Below are 24996 nucleotides of genomic sequence, written 5' to 3' on the forward strand. Positions count from 1 at the left end.
ACTAGTGTGAATGTCATCGTCTCTGGACTATACAATTTTGGTGCAGTTCTCGGTATATTACACAGGCTACTCAAAGGCAATCCAAGGCAGTAATCATCTACATCGTGAACACATGCTTTGGCTACATCATCAGTTATATCATGCATTCACAAACACTAGCACGAGGAATGTATCATGTATACTGGCCTCTGGATACGTGGTGTTAATGTGTATGTGGATAATACTACCAGACTGACGAGTCAATGGGCAGGATGACTGCTAAATGCTGCAGTAGGAGTTAACTGGGTGGCTAATTTGATTCGAGTGCGACAAATGTACCGGTCAGACGATGGGAGCCAGAAACAGGAGACCCACAGAACAGCGCAGCTTCAAGGTAACCCAGATTTCGTAAAGGGAATAATAATACCCAGTTAACGTAATAATTCAACCCGTCCTCCTAATATAACGTCGCATTTTGACGCATACTTTACTAAAGGCCAAAAATCGTTGTCCTAGAAAATGGTAGCGGCTGGCGACATTCAACCCGTCCTCACACTAGGCTGTTTAAAGCAGCGGCCGTCCTCCCCAGATGCATTTACCAATTTTAACATACTATGTAATAAAAACTGGTTTTTCTCAAATTATTATACATAAAAATTACATTTATAGTCAGGCGTAGGTTAGGATAGATCTTTAGATTCCGTTGGCGATTATTTGTATTTAAAGTACGTGGGTGAAGCATTTATAGAATTGTGGTTCGAACACAGGACGTGAGCGAAGCACTTGGTCCGGAAGTGTTCGGACGTCATCAGCTGTGAGTCGTGTGTAAACCGTTTTTCATTAATAAACAGGGGGTTTGGCGGCTGGATTAACGAGCTTGGATCTTTGTAGGCGAGGACGGGCTGCGAAATTGACATACTGTCCCGTTTTCTGTTTTGGGTCCTCTGGTAGGTTACGATAAGAGCATTTTAGTACGACATGTTTCTTAACGTTGGGAAACTTTAGGAGGACGGGCTGAATACCTAGTCTAAAACCAGAAGTATACATGACCACATCAGCAGCATAGGCTGTGGAGACATGCCCGACACACCACTGGAACATCATCTAACACAGTGCAGGGTTACAAACTCATTAAGATTTCAACTTTGATTCAACAGAGCAGAAATTGTTGTTAAACACATGGGTCAAAATCTTACTGAAGCGACCACACGAGTCATAAATACTCATACTTCGCCTAAGTAAAACAGAAACGAGCAACACTTAATGGGCCAGCCTTAAAACAATAAATGCAAAATATTCCACCTGCTTCAGACTAGTCCTGATTTAACAGACCACCCTTATGGAAAACAAGCATTTTAAAACAAAACTTGAATCAGATTTGTCATAATGTTGGAACCAGAAAAAATAATTAACACGACATAAGAGAACTATTGAATCTAACGCCGATTTTGTTATGACACTTGAGATACAGAGAGGATAAATATACACTTTATATTTAGTATACAGAAGACGGTTAAAATTGAAGACATGTGTTAGTAGGATACAAGAGACATGCTCTTGAGGTGGGCAGATACAAGCACACACTCAGAACATTCCTTTAACAAGTCCAACCACTTGAACTGGCCAGTAGAGTGACTGTCTCGCTTCTTGCAAGTTGGCGTTCAATCCCCGACCGTCCAAGTGGTTGGGCACCATCCCTTCCCTCTGTCCTATCTTAAATACTTATCTTCATTCCCCTTCCAAGTGCTACATAGTCATAATGAATTAGAGTTTTCTCTCCTGATAATTACATTACGGGCTATTCATGCCCGTGCCACCTCTTGGGTGGCTTGATCTTTATCAATCTTAATAACACACCCAGTAACACCCAAGTGTTACTGGCTTACACATGACACACTGAAAATGGCACCAAGGTTACTGTTCCCATAAATCCTTCAATATGGGCCATATGCACGTTACTTTAGTAATTACTCCGCCAGTCAGTTTTTTTTTTACGTGACATTAGTCAAAATTATATAATCTAGCTATTAACTTCCTATTAAATATATATACAATGTCTGCCATTGGATATAATGGCTGCCTTGACTAGCTCTGTGTTGAAGGCGATAGCTGTATTCCTTCTTCCAAATTACAGATAATATCTGCCTCTAGCATGATCACCTCACACACGCCTCTCCACTTCTACAGTCATACACATCAATGAAATTTAATTATATTTCCACTAATATACATAACCTCAAACGACGCAATTCACTCTGCACAATATTTTCTTCAGCGTGAGTATTATCAAGTCTCAAAATCACACACATCACAAACTTCTAAACTTTGCTGCTGCTTTCCAAGCTCAAGGAATTTGTCTTATGTTAAGAAACACTTAGTCCAAGATGTCGATTGTCTTTCTATACAAACACGACTGTTGGTAATGCTCGGGTCAGCCCGAGTGTGAACACACACTGAACAACAACAATGTTCACACACAAGTTGCTGATATCCTGCCAGCCTTATCAACTAGGCAGATAACACCATGTAGAAGAAGATATATCTATATATCTTCTACACACACTAAGGCCTAGTGTTCTTAATAACTTCAACCTTACACCCTTGTGTTATATCCAGCAAATCTAAATCATGTAGCGCATATATATATCCTGGATACACAAGTTTCTATTTAGTTAAAGCCACGAAAAATCAAAGGCAGGTCAAATACTGCCAAAAATATGCCACCTGTACAGTGAATGCCAACCAGGCGAGCCCTCTAGCGGCAACCTCCCGCACCACCCACTAAATACTATCACCTCTTTCACCAAGAGATCAACTCCTGGCTTCAACCATTTAAAAGAAAAATGAATCAAGAATTCATTATTTACACAACTATAACAAGGCACAGGATAATGAAACAAAATATAATTACAATCAATGTATTAAGTTTGGCAGCGTGGCAGCGTACTACGTGTCGAAGTGGGAGGCGTGCGGGAGGGACACTCACCGTGCCAACTTGCCCAAATTTGCCAAGTTATTTCCTCACTACGAGACATTCAACGCGTCAAACCAAACACGTGTCGGAATTAACTCTACATTTACACAGTGTTTACAATTGGTTTGTTTGTTTTGAAAGCCGCCATGTGGAGCAGCTCCGGTGTACAGCCACTTCAGACGCTCCACGTCACTGCTGCACCAGTTGCCAGCCAGTCTCCATAACTTCATTTACAATGCTTTTCTTTTCAAGTTTACTATTTATATCAATACAAATTGAGCAATTATAATCGTTGCAAACTATTTTCTTTCGTCATTTCTTGAAATTGCCACTATTTCAATCCCTTAATTAATCACATGTAAACATGTAAGCACCAGGGGCACATAAAGCATGTTGACAATTCCATAGCCTCTTATATAATACATTCAATTACAAATCTTCACATTAATAATACATGATTAAATAACCAATTCAACCTTACACACAGGGCGCAAAATACATAATGAAATCATAAATACAAACTAAATCGAAAGAAAATGCGAGAAGTTATTGATTGTAGCGGTACGAGAGTTTTCCCCCCTGGAGTCGCGCCTGCCGCGCCTTCAACACCAGACGCGTGGCTGGCGCCTCTCTGCACGCTCTCCCCAATCGCTACCACCTTACCTTATTACACATTCTCTTCCAATCCCCGTAAATGATTACATAACACAGTTCTACAAACATGCTTAAAAAACCCACGACGGGGAAACGACCTAAACGAGTTCATCATTACAGTGAACTGCTATTTTTCCTCCCCCAGAATTTCTCACCCCTAAGCACTGTCGATGGAGAGTATTTATTTACAAACTTCCTAGTGAGGATGATAGATGTGAAAGTTGTGTGGCAACTATACTGAGCCTCACACCCACCACGTCCTCATGGTAACAGTGGGATGATTTAGCCTACAAGAAGCCTAGACGCGCGCATGTTGTTAAAGATTCCCTAGCTGGAACAAAGTTCCACGTAGCACGGGCTATGGTGAGCCCCTAGTTGTGTATACACACGCCCGCGCGCAACTCATTCATTCCATCTCGTTTCATGCCATCCGCCACTTTAGTACCTGTACCTTAGTTTAGTATTTAGTACCTGTACCTTAGGCTATAACATTGGAGCTTTATTTGGGGACAAACTGTTCACTTACCTACACGTTAAACCCCGTTACCTTGAGGTGGTTTCGAGTATCTATGTCCTCCCGGCCCGGTCTCTGACCTGGCCTCCTGGCTGGTGGTGTGGTCAAACAGGCTGTTACTTTTTGTTAGACGCAGCTGTTTGCCATCTGAGGCATGAATCACAGGCCGGTTGATCAGGCATACTTTCCTGCCTACTCTATACTCTTCAACTGTAACTTCATTACTTCCTACTGTTTAGTCACAGCAAGCACAAACGAAGTAATGTTAACACTTTTATAATCAAAATATACAGCTCCATACGCCTCTTAACATTGAACATGGGTTGGGTAGGGCCCAAATGAACATAATTCCCATTTCGGGGGGGGTAGAAATAGCCTAAGCTACTCTATCCCTTTGAGATGCATTTCTTTCTCGTCTCAATAAACATACTTGAATTTGATTCACATTTAAATGAAAAAAAACTTTATTTACTATTCTTTTTAGGCATCAGTGGAATATAACCCTGGATATAACACGCCTCACCAAAGACAATCCAGCCAATTTTAATTTCAGACTTCATTATCCTATTATATACTTCCTGCTGGTATATTTAAACTGTTCTCCGACAGACTGAGAATTGGTAAACTATTCGAGTTTTCATTAGGCTAAGCATTTATAATCTGACTTGCTTTCCTTACCCAGGTCCGACACACAGTGGGGAAGTGTACAGTACGGCGTTTGTAAGCTGGTCTACCTACCTTGCGTAGCTTCCGGGGATCAACGGCCCCACGGCCCGGTTGGTCGTCTGATCAATCAGGCTGTTGGACGCGGCTGCTCGCAGCCTGACGTATGAAGCGCAGCCTGGTTGATCAGGTATTCTTTGGAGGTATTTGTCGAGTTCGTCTTCCCAAGTTGGTTAGGTCTTCCTAAGTTGGTTAGGTCTTCCCAAGTTGGTTAGGTCTTCCCAAGTTGGTTAGGTCTTCCCAACCATCGCTGACAAATATTACCCCACTCTCACACTCCTCTAACCAATTTAAACACGATTGCAACAGAAGGTGTAAAGTTCCCCATTCAACAATGCATAACCTTGGAGAACAAATTGTATTGAATAACACGTGCAAACAGTAAACCTGACAATTATACTGATCTGTGAGAGCATATTACGTCATGTTGATCTAGAAACAAACAGGTACTACGGCAAAACTGAATGCTACAATAGCGGAAGTGTTTAAATAGCCATCATGTACAGTTATAACCAGGGACACCCCCTGTCTGTCTGCCTCGTGCTCCGCTTATAGAAACTGGGTTACCTAAAGCTGAACTACACTCCTAATAAACAATTACGGCCAGACACTCCAGTATCTGCGCGCGCAGGTACGAGACGCCACAGTTTCAGAGTCTGAAGACAAACTCGCTAGTATGCTAACCCTGCCTTCTTTGTCGCCTCCTGCTCATGACCTCGCCAAAGGGCTTTTCAATATCTAGTCATTTATCAAAGCCTTTGCGTCTTAAGAGAAATTCATTAAGTAATGATTTCCGTCTTGTGGTTTCGGAGCTGCTCTGATAAGCCCAGCTTAGTTGCCACGCTGCCAGACGTCCTGCTGGCAGACGCCAAGCAGCCAGACGCCAAACAGCCTGGCTTATCCTGTGAAACTAAGCAACACTACGAGGTCTGTCAACCATTGTAAAGCAGATGTGCAATAGGTACCGCTAAGAGAGCTATCAACATTAATGGAGCAAGTTTTTTTTTTAACTTTTCTCCACTACACGTAAGGGTCAGAACTAACTGACCTCTCACGGTGTTGTTGAAAAAAAAAAGATAAAAAAAAAAAAACTTTATACACCTCCAAAGTATACCTGATTAACGGGGCTGTGACAAATATGTCAGACTGGGAAGCAGCTACGTCTGATACCCTGGCTGACCAGACCACCAACCAGGAGGCCTAGTCGGAGACCCGCTATGTTAATCGTTCTGCGGAACACCTGCCCGTGACGGAATAAAGATCTTTAAGTAGGTGAGCTATTAAAAAAAAAGAAGTCAGAATTGGAATGAAAGTCAGTCAGTTCCTGGAGGATCGACCTGGGGACCACTGGACTGCTGCTACGGCAGGATAACCACTCTGCCAACCCAGACTGTGAACCCTTCCACGTTATTCACAACATTAAATGTTATTCATCCAAACGAACAATTATTTTCGTTTACAGATGTGTTTTTCGAGGTGTATCAACCCTTCTCCCGCCTCTCCAAGGTTACTTTTCAAACTTATAAAATCATCCAGCAGAATAGTCCACGATCTTGTACTATTGTAGGGAAGTCTGGATATTGTCCAGCTCAGGGGGACGCCCCTGAACCTCCCCTCTGATGCTTCACCCACCCAACAAATGTTTGGGGCGATAGAAAATAAATTCAGTTAAATCTGTATCCCTTAGTTAGAGGTGTTAATACTCTGCAGGTATTCTAGTGGTGGTGGTGGCAGTTAACTAGGTGGGTGTGGAAGTCTGGAGTGAGAGAGCGCGACAGAGAGAGAGACAGAGGGAGGGGAGCGTGTGCGGCCAGCATGGAGGTTTGTGAGTGGCACCGGGAAGACTATCAGCTTGAAGTGTCCAGCCACATCCCCTGGCCAGACCTCAAGACACTGCTGCCTATGCGCCCGCCTCCCGCCGCCTCCTCCTCTCCTACCGTTTGCTTACAAAATGCGATTAACGATACTTTTCAGTCGGGGAAATATAATCACCCCCTCCCTGTCACCTCTCTTCGGAGTTACGTGGGGTTATCTGTAGGGGTGGGCCTGGGGAACATGGGTAAAGGTGGGTGTGCAGCGAGGGTTATGAGTGTGGGGTGGCATGGGGAGGTTTTACACGGACCGGGGGAGGAAGGGGTAAGGAGTTCGTAGGGAAGGACGAAGGATAGATAAAAAAACACGATGAATTCGTTATACATTCTCATGACTATGTTCCTTCATTAATTTTGTTTTGAGAGGGGGGGGGGGGGAGGGAGTGAAGCGGAAGCAGGAACAACTGTTAAGATTCACTGTATATTACACAGATGACTTTACCGGATTCGAAAGAGCAGCCCGACAGCCATTTGAAGGCTAAATATCAGGCAAAAGCAAAGGACCAGCCAAACTTGTTGCAAAGCCACATAGACAGGCAAACAAGAGCCCAAGTGATCTGGTTAAGGGAGAGAGAGGGGGAGGCACATCCTCCGGAAGGGGGGGGGGGGGAGCGACCAGGTGTGGACCTCTGCAGGAGGCTCTAGGCCTATACAACCAGAGTGGAGACGGGGGAGGGCGGGTGACTGACAACCATCACTGGGCAGTATGTACGTCAGTGACGGGGTGTAAGACTCATCTGGAGGGCTCAGACGCCACAACACCAGGCGGGTCACAAACAGCATGAACAACCCAGCGGGTTTTCTTCCTATTGGGGAGTGTTGTACATGCTATGGCGGTATGTTCACTCACAGGATGAGTGACGCTGCCCAATAAACTCGCCCCTCGGGGCAAAATTTAAACATTTAATAGGTCCCAGCTGCGTCTGGGTACAAGTGACAGGGTGAACAACCCAGCGGGTTTTCTTCCTATTGGGGAGTGTTGTACATGCTGCTATGGCGGTGTGTCCACTCACAGGATGAGTGGCGCTGCCCAATACTGTCACTATGGTGGTGTGTCCACTCACAGGATGAGTGACGCTGCCCAATACTGTCACTATGGTGGTGTGTCCACTCACAGGATGTGGCGCTGCCCAATACTGTCACTATGGCGGTGTGTCCACTCACAGGATGAGTGGCGCTGCCCAATACTGTCACTATGGTGGTGTGTCCACTCACAGGATGAGTGACGCTGCCCAATACTGTCACTATGGCGGTGTGTCCACTCACAGGATGAGTGGCGCTGCCCAATACTGTCACTATGGCGGTGTGTCCACTCACAGGATGAGTGGCGCTGCCCAATAAACTCGCCGCTAGGGGCAAAATTTCAAATAAATTAAATAGTAATCACCATTGCTGTGCAAGGACTGTCTTGCACACCCATGGCGACACCTGTGCACGGCTTCACTTTTATCAGTTAACTTAAATTGTAAATAAAACACTAGAATTCCGGGTTCAAATACCGGGTGGGACAGAAATGGTTGGGCACGTTTCCCATCACTTAATGCCCTTATGCACCTAGCAGTGAACAGGTACCCAGGAGTCAGCTTGTTAGGTTACATCCTAGTAAGGGTCAGTAGTTCGACCCTGGTGGGGGGGGGGACAACGATACGAGCCTAACGCGTATATACACACACTGGCTTCCTGTCACTCGACACAATGAATTATTAAAACATCTAATTATATTTGTTTCATCTTTATCTTGAACTTGTTGAGTCTCGGTTCTATAGGAACTTATTGACTAACGAGTCTCGGTTCTATAGGAACTTACTGAATAACGAGTCTCGGTTCTATAGGAACTTATTCAGTAACGAGTGTCAGTTCTATAGGAATGCGACTTCCTGATGGAGACCAGGAAAAATTCCAGTTCAGGAAACTTACATAGGAGACAGAGTTGACCAGACCACACACATATTGTGTACCCAATATGCAGAAATTAACTTACTGACAAGAAGAAATTATCAATTCACTTATTTTATCAATATACAAACCGTCGTATATCACCCATTTGGCTTTCCCCGTGGCGCAGTGGTAAAACATTCGCGGGGCGCTTCGCAAGCCCTTTAGCCTGGGTTCATATCCTGGACGGGGAGGATTGACTGGGCGGCAACCGTTAACTGTAGCCTCTGTTCACCCAGCAGTGAATGGTCACCTGGTTGTTAAACGATTCTGTGGATCGTATTCCGGCCAATAATTACGATTAAGGACCTGTCCTAAACGCTATGCGTACTAGTGGCTTTACAAGAATGTAAGAACTTATATCTATATAAATAACAATTTAAAAGTTCGTGTGTTCAAAATCGCTAATCTCCGAAAGTTCTTCACCGATTACTTTGAAATTTTGACAAAGATGCATTTGAATACACGATTGTTTTTATATACTAAGTATATACATGCCACCCCTGTGACAGGTAAAAAAAAACGTGTTTTTTTTATGAAAAACAGCGCCATCTGTTGGACGTAAGAGCAACACATGCTGTAATCTCCGAAACTTCTTTACCAATTGCTTTGAAATTTTGACACTGTTCCATTCGAATACGCGCATGATTTTATATACCTACTACATAGATGCCACATCTGTGACAGGTAAAAACTTGCTTTTTTGAAAAACAGCGCCATCTGTTGCACGTGAAAGCAACATATGCTACACTAAACATGTTACGATCCATTTCAATGTTTCCAATTGCATTGATAAATTGAATTTTCATAGATACCTATTTTCATTTAATTATTTTGTGTGACATTGCGTTGGAATTGAGCTGTTTATCATATCGTTCATTTCGTGAGTATACTTATTTTTTATTTTTTCATTGTTTTTTCATCTCGTTTTTTAACCGTTTTTATTTTTCAGTGATGGGGACATTAGATCATTTGATGTTCCCATTTTTCTGATGGGAACATCAGATCATTTAGGAACGAATCGGACGAGGGAGTGGGGAGTGGGGAATGGTGGGAAGGACGAGGGGATGGGGGAGTGGGGGATGGTTGGGAGGTCGAGGGGACGGGAGTGGGAGATGGTGGGGGAGGGACGTCCATGCCCTCCCAACCATCCCCCACAAGGGGACAGGGGAGTGGGGGATGTTGGGGAGGACAAGGGGGACGGGAGAGGGGAATGGTGGGGAGGACGGGGGAGTGGGGAATGGTATTGGGGGCGACTCACTGTATTTCCCACTTCTATACTTCCCTTCACCTATGCCTCTCCTTCCTCTTTACTCCCCCTCCCCCCCAAAAAGGGGGGGGACGAGGGGACAGAGGAGGGGGGAATGGTGGGGAGGACGGGAGGATAGGGGAGGGTTGCTGTGAGCCAACGTGCATGCGTTGCTGAGCCACAACAACGCACGGGCAGGTACAGCTAGTATATAAATAAATAAAGATAAATAAATAAGTTCGAGGGCTTCCAGAGCAAAATTAAAAATAAGATCAGATAGATTCCAGGAGCTAAGTCTGAGGGCGGGGTGCGCGATAATACGATCTCTGGAACTTGCAATACGTGAGGGCACTCAGCTTCTTAATAGTTGGTTGATCACCTGGTTGATACCTGGTTGATGGGGTTCTGAGAGTTGTTCTACTCCCCAAGCCCGGCCCGAGGCCAGGCTTGACTTGTGAGAGTTTGGTCCACCAGGCTGTTGCTTGGAGCGGCCCGCAGGCCCACATACCCACCACAGCCCGGTTGGTCCGGCACTCCTTGGAGGAATAAATCTAGTTTCCTCTTGAAGATGTATGGTGTGTGCGCCTTTCCCCAGTCGAAGAACTGAGCGCTTCGTTGTATTTCTTCACCGTCTTCCACAGATACTTGTGTAATAGACAACCACCTCATGTTTTCCCATACCTTTGATCTCCAATCTCTGTGTCGTCTCTTGTGCCTTTCCCTGGCTTCCGGTATATTTTCCTCTCCCAAAGTAATGCGCCTTGTGTAAAGCCTTAATTTAATACACAACATCCTATAATCTTCAGACTTTTATACGGCATATAAAGCAATCATAAACGCGCATAGTTTGTTTGAAAGTACTGTAAGACTAACCTGAATGCAAGATGTATCCGATTTTCCTCTCGCTAGTGCCTGTTTTATTATTATTATTATTATTACTAATAATAATAATAATAATAATAATAATAATAATAATAATAATAATAATAATAATAATAATAATAATAATAATAATAATAATAATAATAATAATAATAATAATAATAATAATAATAATAATAATAATAATAATTATTATTATTATTATTATTATTATTATTATTATTATTATTATTATTATTATTATTATGCTATGGGAGGACAAGTGATGACAAAAACTCGCGCTTTGGGGCAAAAATAAAATTCAATGTTTTAATTTATTAGCCATAGAAAACGGTTTAGGCTGCCTAACGCGACACGCGTGGAAACCAATTAAACAACTTTTGAGTTCATATTCTTTTAAAACACTAAACAAAATATTTGTTTCTTGCATCAGTTTGTCGAACATTACTCACGCCCCCTCCTTGTTGACAAATACACCAATGCACAAACATTTAGAACAAGTACAGCATTCACTTGCTGGATAGAAATGCAATAGTGATGTGAAGCAGAGCGCCTGCAGGTTCCTGCGTGGACTAGTCACAATTTAAGGGATAGGCTATAGGATGAACCTATGGGCGGGGACATGCTGTCAGCTCTTGTTTACCTAAATCTTCTCTACCTCTCACTATGAGGCCCAATATATTAAGTCATTCTTTTGTGGCAGCACCAGCATTCCTCCTCTTTAATTCTGGCGCTCACCTAATTGTACTTGCTTAAATGTGCTTGCAAGAGTTGGTCCTGCCTCTCTGGTTTCAAATTAACTGGTGTACAGGTTCTCGAGTCTATCATATATTCATCTGAAGCTGTGTTTGGAGTTTGCCTCCACCTCTTTACTTCTTAGTGCATTTAAGAAATGGCTTTCTTGACATTCTTACAATGCAATTAGAATGCACTCTTAATTGTTCACTACTGACACTGGCAAGAATCATGAGTCTCAGTGGCTTGTTTTGGGTGCCTTGTTACCACGTGCGTTTAGGAAGTTACAAGTTAAGTGGGAGTGATGGTGGTAAGGAGACTAAGAGTGTAGGGATGTGAGGAGTATTGAAGGTTGACGGCCCCCGCGCCCACCGCCCACGGTCTCCGCCCAACACGTCTGTGTTTACATCAACGCCTGGTAACCCCATCAGCGCCTGCGTCCCGACCCCCGCTCTGACTCCGGTTTACCCTTCATCCATTATCAATCTCCTTTTAATTACTTTTCATATATCCCCGCACTGAAAAATTATCAGTCTAAACTGTCAAGAAATTATTAATCAACGCGATTTCTACAAACAATGTATAAGAAACTGGTGGCAATAGTGGACTAAGGGGAAGGCGTGTCTCGTCTCATCTAAACAAGTGGAAGAGGATGGAAGGGGGGGCCGGCTGCCTTAGTGCAGATGCATAACACGAGGGCGCCCGCCTGCTGGCCTCTTAACCAATCCACTTTAATCTGGCCATGCATGACGTCAAACTCCATTACACGCTGATACAACACCCTTCACTCTCCCTCAAAATTTCCACAGGAAAAATCTTTAATTAGGAATATTATTTATGTTGATATATTAAGAGCATTAAGACCTCTTCCTTGATAAGAGTAATGATTGGAGTGGCGTTTTAATTTAGTGTATTCTTAGTAGAGTTACACACTATCCCTATAAATTACATTTAACTTTATTTATATAATCGTACTGTATACACATCGAGTCGTTCTAAATTTCACGTAGAATTTTGCAAATAAAGATCACCACAAAATGGTTATACGCAAGTACTATGTTGCGTAAATGAAATTACTGCATTTGTAACTTTGCATTAATAGATTACCAATGACCACTCACTCCACTGATATTGAGAGAGAGAGAAAAAAAAAAAAAAAAAAAAACTATTTATAAGAGGAATCAGAAATAACACAAAGTGGGAAGTTTGTTTCTCGAGAGAGAATACATGGAATGGCAATAATTCGTCTAGGATAAAAGTATCCAGGGAGAGTCAGTATGGAAACTAAAGCTGAACAGCTGGAGTATGCAGTGTGTGGGGGGGGGGGGAGGGGTGAACACCGCCTGGACCACTACCTGAGAGAATGTGTCATCTTGGAGACATTACACAGTTGTGCAGTGGACTAAATCCTACACACAGTTTCCAAATACTCAAATATACGGTACAGATTTGCCCTTAACTACCCACCTACACCACCTAACGACAATGGGAGTCCCAGGGGAGGTGTACTCTGACCCCAGCTGACGTTGTTGTTGGTTTAGATTCAGCTACTCGGAATAAAAGGTGCAAGTAGCACAGGCTATGGTGAGCCCGTAGTGAATATGGCACAGGAGTGGGGCTGTAACTGCTCCTCCCAGCTGACAGCCAGGGAATCTACCAAAGGATGGTTTTACAACGAAACATATCAGGGAACAGCCATGTCACCCACTTATCAAGCAAGCTTCTGAATTCCTTGCCTTAGCAAGCTCCAAATTGGAACCTTACTTTACTAAGGTTCCAATTTGTAAACTAACCTTGCCCGGGTTCAACCAACTCTCAGTTGCAGGAGAGAAAGAGCAATATCACAGCACATTCAGCACCGCTCCTGTGCCAGGTAAGTTGCGGGCTCACCATAGCCCGTGCTACTTGGCACTTGTTCCGAGTAGCTGAATCTGTAACAGCAGCAGCAGCAGCAGCAATATCCCGGTGAAGTCAACCCCGGGAGCCTCTCACTGTCGCGGTAACCAACCACCCATGACAGGTTTTGTTGCAATTATCGTGGGAAGTTTTTGCTCCCATTAACCTATCCTACACGTTCTTCCCAATAATTAACTTTTATTCGACACAAAAAGCAATTCGAGAGATTATTTTCACACTGAATCATGTAGTAATTATCTACCCACGCGAGCGGTTATTTTCAGCGGTGTAAACACGTTACAGCTTTGTTTATTCGGAGGGGCGGGGAGAGGGCCGCCCCCTACACCCGGGAGGAGGGGCGGGGGGAGGGCCGCCCCCTACACCCGGGAGGAGGGGCGGGGGGAGGGCCGCCCCCTACACCCGGGAGGAGGGGCGGGGGGAGGGCCGCCCCCTACACCCGGGAGGAGGGGCGGGGGGAGGGCCGCCCCCTACACCCGGGAGGAGGGGCGGGGGGAGGGCCGCCCCCTACACCCGGGAGGAGGGGCGGGGGGAGGGCCGCCCCCTACACCCGGGAGGAGGGGCGGGGGGAGGGCCGCCCCCTACACCCGGGAGGAGGGGCGGGGGGAGGGCCGCCCCCTACACCCGGGAGGAGGGGCGGGGGGAGGGCCGCCCCCTACACCCGGGAGGAAAGGCGGGGGGAGGGCCGCCCCCGCTTTACTAAAACTAATCACCATTCTGAAAATACAATTATACCCACACCTATCTGTCGAACCTATCCTTTTCCAGGCCCCGCTCCTGTGCCAGGTAAGTCCACTACGGGTTCACCATAGCCCGTGCTACTTGGAACTTATTCCTAGTAGCTGAATTTATAACAACAACAACAATCCTTTTTTTAATTTTGCCTCGGTGGGCGAATAAAATGATGAGCATCACTCATCCAGTGAGTGTTGCATATCGCCATTGGTTTAAAACCTGTTGAGTTGTCCATCCTGTCAATTTTCCCAGATACAGCTGCGACTCTGATGTTTTCACGTCGTCAGACTTTAACAACCTTTACCAAACTCTATGACATAAAAAAAAATTTATTCCTTGTGGGTGCAAAGTGGAGAAAGCTATTAAAGAGCCATATCAAATCCAAAAAAAAAATTATTCATAATTGTCTGTACAAATATAATCGCGATTACACACAATTTCAAAACATTATTTACCTGTCATGATAACACATTAACGTGATTATAATTCTGTACAGTATATGTGAGTATTTTGCAAACTCTGTGTAGGATTTAGTACACAGATGTGTACCAGATTTGTGCACTACATGCATGTGTAATGTCTCCAAGATGACACATTCTCTCAGGTAATGGGTCCAGGTGGTGTCCCCCCCCCCCCCCCCCACACACACACTACATACTCCAGCTGCTCAGCTTTAGTTTCCATACTGACTCTCCCTGGATACTTTTATCCTAGACGAATTATTGCCATTCCATGTATTCTCCCTCGAGTAACAAACTTTGTACTATTCACTACTGTTGGAGCAAGTTGTCACAAGGCGAGCCTGGGGCATTCCTGGAGAAGGTTTCGGGAGCAGTTCTACTCCCCAAGCCCGGCCCGAGGCCAGGCTTGACTTGTGAGAGTTTGGTCCACCAGGCTGTTGCTTGGAGCGGCCCGCAGGCCCACATACCCACCTTGGCACAGTTTGGTCCATCAACCACGATGACACAGCTGCTCGTAGCATGATATATGAATCACAGTCCGGTTGATCAAGAATGCCTTGGAGGCGTTATTAAGTTCCAAATTAAACACCGTGAAAGGTCGGCAAAGTTATGCCTCTCTGAATGACTTTCACAACACTGATGGGGAACCTGTGTTTCCTGTGTATTAACCATCACAGTTACAACAGTAGTGAGTATTACATGAACAAATCAACAAGGGCGTGACGAGGGATCGAACCTACGTCCGGGAGCATCCCAGACACTGCCTTAATGGACTGAGCTACGACAGGGTTCGAATCCTCGTCACGGCCCTTGTGGATTTGTTCATTTGATGCATCACGCTATTGTGATTTCCGTGTGTAATGTAGTCAAGTATTGAGTAGTCACAATTGCTCCCATTATTCGGGTATTGGCTTTACGCAGACATCGATCACGATGTCCATTCAGGAGTGTCATACATGTCTCATATGTATATTGTAGAATACAACTGTATAATAATATGTAACATGACATTCTATGCTCATTGTTGCATTGTTTATTCACTGAGCCAATGTGTGGTTCATCACACATTGTTTAACCATCGACATGATAGTTCCACCATCACGTTACGGGCTATTCATGCCCGTGCCACCTCTTGGGTGGCTCAATCTTCATCAATCTTGACCATCACGCCGCCACCTGGAGGCCAGCTATCGAGGTCTGCCAGGAACCAGCCAGTGTAGTCAGTCAGGTGAGACGCTCTGCTGGGGTACCATCCTGGCCAGTTGCCACAGCGGCTCATTACTGTGGTGTTAGGTAGTGTATCTTGTAATGCTTTACCTTAACATACTAGTGTTGCTAGTGTCCGGATCATCGAATTGAGATTAGTGTTCATGTTATCTCGTCTTCCTATAACCATTCCCCACTTTACCATCCCCTCGTCCTCCCCACTATCTCCTACTCCCTCGTCCTCCCTACCATTCCCCTTTCCTCGTCCTTATTATTTTGTTATTATAACTGGACTTTTGTATTGCAGGTGTTAAAACTTAGGTTTTTAACCTTGACTTTACTCCTGTTTCCCCATATTCACGTTGACGTTTTAATGTGACCTGTTTTTATGCCCCGTACAGCATACCATGAGCTGGGTATAACTGCAATATACCACCTAACAGTATATAGCCAGAGGTGTGGGCAGGGCAGAGTTTCTTTAAACCCTGATGCCCCTATTACCTAGCAGTAAATAGGTACCTGGGTGTTAGTCAGCTGTCACGGGTTGCTTCCTGGGGGGTGGAAGCCCCCCCAGGAGGACCGGGCCGCGGGGACTCTAAAGCCCCGAAATCAAGATAACTTCAAGAAGATACTCACATATGGGCACATGGGCATGGGCACGGGCTGGGCAGAGAGGATGACGTGCCTGAGGGTACCCGTCTCGTCCACGATCTGCTGCACGACGTGCCCCGGCGGCACCTGCACGGGCAGCGGTATGGGCGGCGACGAGTTCGTCGACACCATCCGCACACTGGCCGGACCTGCGGGACACAACCTCACTTAGTACCCTCCACCACAGGGGAACCATAGAGCCACACCTCAACCCCCCAGCAAGTACAATTAGATAAGTACATGGTCATCAATACCTCATCTCTACTCTTCTGCTAAACCCAACCTTAGCTAACACAAGGGAGAGAAGTAGGCATCCGTCAGTCTCAGTCATCCATCCAGTCATCCATTCATCCATCCAGTCATCCATCCATATTCTACCACACAATACACACAACACTTGTTTTACGTTATATAACGTCATAAATGTTATCCTAGGTCAGGTTTTAGAATGTTACTGGACTGGCCACCACTCACGGAGCGCTGCCCTCTACCTCTTTCTTGGTGTTAATTTTAATCACTGCCCCCCCCCCCCAAGATCACAGGCAGCTACCTCACACAATGAGGACTGTATTAACAACATACTACAGAAACCTCTTGAAGTTGCCCGCAAGGAATCTGGTCCTGGGAAGAATAGTCCATAATAAACTACCAAAACACACAATGTATTGCTAAAGTGACCCAATTATTACCTACAAAAAATAAATTAGAAGAGCTGAAATGATATATACGGGTTACACCTGGTGATATGGGGAATAATCATTGATTTCTAGATAGAACCAGTGAAGAGCAGAGGTGCCATAGACACAATCAGAGAACACTGTATAAACATCAGAGGTCCGCGGTTGTTCAACGTCCTCCCAGCGACTATCTATAAGAAATATTGCCGGAACAACCGTGGACATCTTCAGGAGAAAACTAGATTGTTTTCTTCAAGGAGTGCCGGACCAACCGGGCTGTGATGGGTATGTGGCCCTGCGGGCCGCTCCAAGCAACAGCCTGGTGGAGCAATTAATATAGAGCACCTGGGCATATGAGGTTGTACCTTTGCCAGTAAAAACAAATACAATATGTGGGCGGGGTCCCGCCTTGAGAAAATGCAGCCAATGACAAAGTGAAGGCGGGCGGGTGTTTGATGGCGCCCTCCTGGTCATGCATAGGAACTAGTTGAGGAGGAGCAGGCGGGCTCTGCCAGCCACACTTGGCGGGCTCACAGCACACTCAACTCTCGCATCATCACAACTGATAACTCCTCCATTTCACAACTTCTGCAACCACATAACTTTACAACTTCTCCTCGGTCAATGACACAAACTTTAGGGTGTCAAGTTTCCGGGTTGGGTCAATGCCTGTGATAATGATACAACACTACAAGTCGGATACCGACTCCAAATATATTCCTGGTGTGTGTGTAACAAAAAGGAGGCCTGGTCGAGGACCGGGCCGCGGAGACGCTAAACTCCGTAATTATCTCAAGATAACCTCAAGATAACACCCACCTCCATAAATGCCTCCGTAGTGAGTGCGAGATGATATGCAGGAGATATCATCTTGCATCATCTGAATTGTATTACGTACAAAATAGCTAAGTTTACCAACCCCATCAATTGCATATGAAAAAAAATGGACTTAAAACGGCTAAATGCTAATCTACCTCCTCGAATTTCAGCAGCATCATGCCCTCAAATCCCCCGGGAAACTAAAACAAATTAAACCTTCAAATCTACATTTTTACACATCAATATTTAGAAAAAAAAATGTACTGAACTTCCATGTAATATACGCAATAATGTGCTTAAATACATAGTGACAATAGGGTGTGTGGAGGAGTGAGGCGAGGGGCACTAAACCCACCACCTTTACGCTACCTCAACTTCCATTCCGGCATCGCCCTGCTAATTGAAAGTCTCCCTTACCAGCACCACCGCCCGGCCGACCTTGAGGCTAGTCGCACGCCCTCTCACATCACCGGAGGAAGCGGAACATTTGTGGTGGTGCCCGGAGAAATTGACAACGTATCAATGAGTAAATCAGTAGGGGGCCGTGATAAGGATTCGAACCCATGCTCTGGCTACTCGCTATAAGCACACGGCTTTAAGATATTTAGGACACAACATGGTCAACTTGAGGTGGTACTCTACTCTATAGATTTTAGGGAAATAAACACGACTCCCCCGTGTGTGGCGGGCCGTACCTCCATTCATGAAAGGAGCAGCGTGTTGTGTGGTCATTTAAGCATACTATGTTGGTGCTTGCATGCTTGCAAGAGCTGCCGCGTGACGCCGCGTGACACCCCGTGACACGCACCTTCCTGCGCCACACACACTGCTCCACACACCTGAGGGTCACGACCGCTCACAACCTCTCCCGCACATCACCACTTCTGGACCACACTTTGTATCAACTGGCAAAAGTGTCCCGGTGTTCTCTCACACAGTATTCTGAACCCTACTGGTAGCTATTGTCCCTACCCTATGTCTACTGGTCTGGTCGAACACACTCTTGCCCCTCACCAACACCCCAGCTCCCCCTCTCACCAACACCCCAGCCCCCCTCTCACCAACACCCCAGCCCCCCCTCTCACCAACACAACACCTAGGGGTCACCATCACTTGACCTGCTTCAACAGCCCATCGCTGCACTTCCCCATGTTACAAGTACACTCTTGACATTCCTCTCGTGGTTCTACTTTGTGGGCATGAATGGGGCAGTAATCTAATGTGGCTAACAACCTGTTTGCTCTGCAAAATAGTCGTTTACATCTTTTAATACACCCGAAACCAAGTGGAAAATTAGTTAAATAACCTTAAGATAAAGTCCCTTATAACAATGGCAACCACGACGAGGTTCTAAAGTCAGGCAACTGCCAGTGACAATGTTCACTTCTTTCCGTACCAGCGCTGTCAGCTTGTGCAGTAACACGCAGGCTACGTCAACACTTGTCAGTGATGCAACACCCAGGCTACGTCAACACTTGTCAGTGATGCAACACCCAGGCTACGTCAACACTTGTCAGTGATGCAACACCCAGGCCACGTCAACACTTAACTGAACACCTGCCACATCTCTGACACCCAAGTCAAACACCCGTCACATGTGGTCCACAACACTCCAGCTTGCCTACCCGTATCCACCAGGCCTCAAGTGAGCAATTATCCAAAGGCGGCGCCAAGCCGAGGAGACAATGTAACAGGAAAGTGGAGGAGTGTAGTAGACAAGAGCAGGGAAGGGAAGGTGGGAGAGCAACAATGGACCAAGGAACGAGGGCAGGAAAGCCGCGTGAGTGTTGCTTAACTATCGCTAACTATAACCTCTACTGACTGCAAGAAGTGCTTTTAACGTCTTGCTTGATACCTGCTTGTGGGCGGTCCGGAGCTAGCGTTGGAAGAATCATGATACCTGCTTGTGGGCGGTCCGGAGCTAGCGTTGGAAGAATCATGATACCTGCTTGTGGGCGGTCCGGAGCTAGCGTTGGAAGAATCATGATACCTGCTTGTGGGCGGTCCGGAGCTAGCGTTGGAAGAATCATGATACCTGCTTGTGGGCGGTCCGGAGCTAGCGTTGGAAGAATCATGATACCTGCTTGTGGGCGGTCCGGAGCTAGCGTTGGAAGAATCATGATACCTGCTTGTGGGCGGTCCGGAGCTAGCGTTGGAAGAATCATGATACCTGCTTGTGGGCGGTCCGGAGCTAGCGTTGGAAGAATCATGATACCTGCTTGTGGGCGGTCCGGAGCTAGCGTTGGAAGAATCATGATACCTGCTTGTGGGCGGTCCGGAGCTAGCGTTGGAAGAATCATGATACCTGCTTGTGGGCGGTCCGGAGCTAGCGTTGGAAGAATCATGATACCTGCTTGTGGGCGGTCCGGAGCTAGCGTTGGAAGAATCATGATACCTGCTTGTGGGCGGTCCGGAGCTAGCGTTGGAAGAATCATGATACCTGCTTGTGGGCGGTCCGGAGCTAGCGTTGGAAGAATCATGATACCTGCTTGTGGGCGGTCCGGAGCTAGCGTTGGAAGAATCATGATACCTGCTTGTGGGCGGTCCGGAGCTAGCGTTGGAAGAATCATGATACCTGCTTGTGGGCGGTCCGGAGCTAGCGTTGGAAGAATCATGATACCTGCTTGTGGGCGGTCCGGAGCTAGCGTTGGAAGAATCATGATACCTGCTTGTGGGCGGTCCGGAGCTAGCGTTGGAAGAATCATGATACCTGCTTGTGGGCGGTCCGGAGCTAGCGTTGGAAGAATCATGATACCTGCTTGTGGGCGGTCCGGAGCTAGCGTTGGAAGAATCATGATACCTGCTTGTGGGCGGTCCGGAGCTAGCGTTGGAAGAATCATGATACCTGCTTGTGGGCGGTCCGGAGCTAGCGTTGGAAGAATCATGATACCTGCTTGTGGGCGGTCCGGAGCTAGCGTTGGAAGAATCATGATACCTGCTTGTGGGCGGTCCGGAGCTAGCGTTGGAAGAATCATGATACCTGCTTGTGGGCGGTCCGGAGCTAGCGTTGGAAGAATCATGATACCTGCTTGTGGGCGGTCCGGAGCTAGCGTTGGAAGAATCATGATACCTGCTTGTGGGCGGTCCGGAGCTAGCGTTGGAAGAATCATGATACCTGCTTGTGGGCGGTCCGGAGCTAGCGTTGGAAGAATCATGATACCTGCTTGTGGGCGGTCCGGAGCTAGCGTTGGAAGAATCATGATACCTGCTTGTGGGCGGTCCGGAGCTAGCGTTGGAAGAATCATGATACCTGCTTGTGGGCGGTCCGGAGCTAGCGTTGGAAGAATCATGATACCTGCTTGTGGGCGGTCCGGAGCTAGCGTTGGAAGAATCATGATACCTGCTTGTGGGCGGTCCGGAGCTAGCGTTGGAAGAATCATGATACCTGCTTGTGGGCGGTCCGGAGCTAGCGTTGGAAGAATCATGATACCTGGTTGATGGGGTTCTGGGAGTTGTTCTACACCCCAAACCCGGCCCGAGGCCAGGCTTGACTTGTGACGGAATCAACGTCATTAGACTGGTAATAAAACCTTTCCGTATAGTTTGAGGCCGGGAGAGTAACTAACAGCAAGTTACAAGAATGTTGAGCCTACACAAGCAAGAAGCACAGCCTTGCCAACGCCTGTAATATACTACGCACTACAGTGCCAGCGGCCTTGTACCCTTGACTGGATGAAGGAAAATTGTTGATTACACTCACATTGCAAGGGTGCGCCCGAGAGTGCTTTCATGCACGCAACTATGCGCACGCAAATGTGCTCGAGCATACAGGAAATGTATACAGCCAACCTGTGTTGAAAGATCTTATGGTTTATATTCATGCTAACTTATGTTGTTGACCTCTGACAGAGCCAAGGGTTAGTTGGTTGATACACAGGGTATTGGGACTTCAGGGTACTTCATATAGGTACTTCAGGGTACTTCATATTGGTACTTCAGGGTACTTCATGGCTAACATCAGAACTGCCTTCAGGAACCTGTGTAAGGAATCATTTAGAACTTTGAATGGGGGAAAGGGGAAAGAGGATGGAATAGCAAGGGTCGAGAGGTGTGTGAGGGGGGTGTCAGGTGTGTGGCGGGGCAGGTGTGGCGGGGACAGGCAGGGAGGAGGCTAGGTATAGCTCTGACAATTGACCGCAGTGATCCTTTAACAAGGCAGTTTAAAATATTACTAAACTATTGCCATCTAAGGATTGGCATTATAGTTCACGTTTAGATATCTGACAGTGATCACTATACTGGATAAATTAACACCACATGATTTAGAGTGATAGTGGATATAATTTACCAACTATAAATCCACTATTTACAGCTATTATCCACCATTCACAGCTATTATCCACCACTCACAGCTATTATCCACCACTCACAGCTATTATCCACCACTCACAGCTATTATCCACCACTCACAGCTATTATCCACCACTCACAGCTATTATCCACCACTCACAGCTATTATCCACCACTCACAGCTATTATCCACCACTCACAGCTATTATCCACCACTCACAGCTATTATCCACCACTCACAGCTATTATCCACCACTCACAGCTATTATCCACCACTCACAGCTATTATCCACCACTCACAGCTATTATCCACCACTCACAGCTATTATCCACCACTCACAGCTATTATCCACCACTCACAGCTATTATCCACCATTCACAGCTATTATCCACCATTCACAGCTATTATCCACCATTCACAGCTATTATCCACCATGTACAGGCAGCAAGATGCAGGTCGTACAAGCACAGGCAGAAATATAAAATTTGGATGACATTTCTAGCCAGTGAAAATTTGTGAAAGATAATCAATGGTTGGTTTTGCTGGCTCAGTGTGGCCACACACTGAGGTACAGTGTGGCCACACACTGAGGTACAGTGTGGCCACACACTGAGGTACAGTGTGGCCACACACTGAGGTACAGTGTGGCCACACACTGAGGTACAGTGTGGCCACACACTGAGGTACAGTGTGGCCACACACTGAGGTACAGTGTGGCCACACACTGAGGTACAGTGTGGCCACACACTGAGGTACAGTGTGGCCACACACTGAGGTACAGTGTGGCCACACACTGAGGTACAGTGTGGCCACACACTGAGGTACAGTGTGGCCACACACTGAGGTACAGTGTGGCCACACACTGAGGTACAGTGTGGCCACACACTGAGGTACAGTGTGGCCACACACTGAGGTACAGTGTGGTCACACACTGAGGTACAGTGTGACCACACACTGAGGTACAGTGTGGCCACACACTGAGGTACAGTGTGGCCACACACTGAGGTACAGTGTGACCACACACTGAGGTACAGTGTGGCCACACACTGAGGTACAGTGTGGCCACACACTGAGGTACAGTGTGGCCACACACTGAGGTACAGTGTGGCCACACACTGAGGTACAGTGTGGCCACACACTGAGGTACAGTGTGGCCACACTGCCGCTGTTTACAGTTCCTCCCACAGATACTCAAAACTTTGAAGAATCTGAGCAGTATTATGATGTGGGAGTAACTGTATACATATACATGGGGGGGGGGGGCTATTATTGCATGACACTCATACATGGAATTGGTCGACAAGAGTTTGGTTTTTTAAGTATTATTTATAAGTATAGCTGTGAATATTACGTATACATAAGGGGAGTGACGGGGAGTGTGTGAGGGGGAGTGTGTGAGGGGGAGTGTGTGAGGGGGAGTGTGTGAGGGGGAGTGTGTGAGGGGGAGTGTGTGAGGGGGAGTGTGTGAGGGGGAGTGTGTGAGGGGGAGTGTGTGAGGGGGAGTGTGTGAGGGGGAGTGTGTGAGGGGGAGTGTGTGAGGGGGAGTGTGTGAGGGGGAGTGTGTGAGGGGGAGTGTGTGAGGGGGAGTATGGGGGATACATAGCTAGCATACCTATGCCCTCACAGTGAGCCCTTTCACTGTGACCTCTCACACAGTGTTCAAAAAGAGAGCTTGATGAACACCTTCAAAGGATACGTGATCATTCAGGCTGTGATTCACACAGCAGCGTGTGAGCAGCCGCGACGAAAAGCCTGGTTGATCTGACCACCAAGCAGGAGGCCTGCTCTGAATCACGGCCTCCAATCTCAACACACAGACAAGCAGCAACCACCAAGTTGATTGACAATCGAGAGGCGGGACCAAAGAGCCGAAGCTCAACCCCGTGCAAGCACAACCAGGCGCTCACACGCTTCTCCAGGTTATCACCACAACACTGGCTTCTTAGAGAGGTTATCTTGAGATGATTTGGGGGCTTTCGTGTCCCCGCGGACCCGGGACCACAGGATCACGAGTCCAGTGTTCTGTCCACTCAGTCACCGGCTTCCCGCAAATAACATCACGAAAAAAAATATATAGCAATACGAGGACATGTAGAAGCTTGTTATTTTCGAGGCAGCCTGCCAGAGGTACTGAGGAGACTATTGATGAAAATGACCAAATCTACCACTTAAAAATCTATTCATTTAGATTTTTTGGGAGTGAATGTGACATTTGGTCGTGAAGGATATATTGTGAGCTGAGCTCCCATTTAAATAGTCAGTCCTTACTATCCTGTGAAGACTTGAATGGTCAATGTGAAAGCTGTTGTTTCAGATTTAGCTACTGGGAACGAAATGTCCATGTAGCACGGGCTATGGTGAGCCCGTAATGTAGCACAGGTCCGTAAGCACTTACGAGGTACTGCTCATTACAACCCTTGCTTGCATCACACCCCCACCTCACCTACTGGTGTCTTAAGTTCTGGAATAGACTTGGGGATTTGAGCTCTAGCAGCAGCAGCAGCCATCACCTCTTTCCTCACAGACAATATCTGAGGCAATATCTATCCGCCTCTCTCCTCATATTCCTCATTCCACTAGTCTACACTCCTCACTTTCCCTCCCTCCCTCCCCCCCCCCCTCCTCACTACACGTTTGATCCAAAGTACAAGCTCAGCCCAAAAACCTTGACCGACAAACATAATCTACTGGCAAAGTTGGAAGATGAAACTTCAATTTCCTAACAG

At 46.4% G+C, this 24996-nt stretch overlaps 1 protein-coding gene across 1 annotated transcript in view; it reads right to left on the bottom strand.

Moving 5' to 3' along the window:
* LOC123753171 (fibronectin type-III domain-containing protein 3A) overlaps positions 1-24996 on the bottom strand; it is a 237145-nt gene that overhangs the window by 23822 nt on the left and 188327 nt on the right. Inside the window, 1 exon segment of the mRNA XM_069311944.1 lies at positions 16469-16632. Within this exon segment, the coding sequence (XP_069168045.1) occupies positions 16469-16632 (164 nt within the window).

This window comes from Procambarus clarkii, chromosome 71, assembly GCF_040958095.1.
Source record: "Procambarus clarkii isolate CNS0578487 chromosome 71, FALCON_Pclarkii_2.0, whole genome shotgun sequence".
In the NCBI taxonomy this organism is placed as follows: Eukaryota; Metazoa; Arthropoda; class Malacostraca; order Decapoda; family Cambaridae; genus Procambarus; species Procambarus clarkii.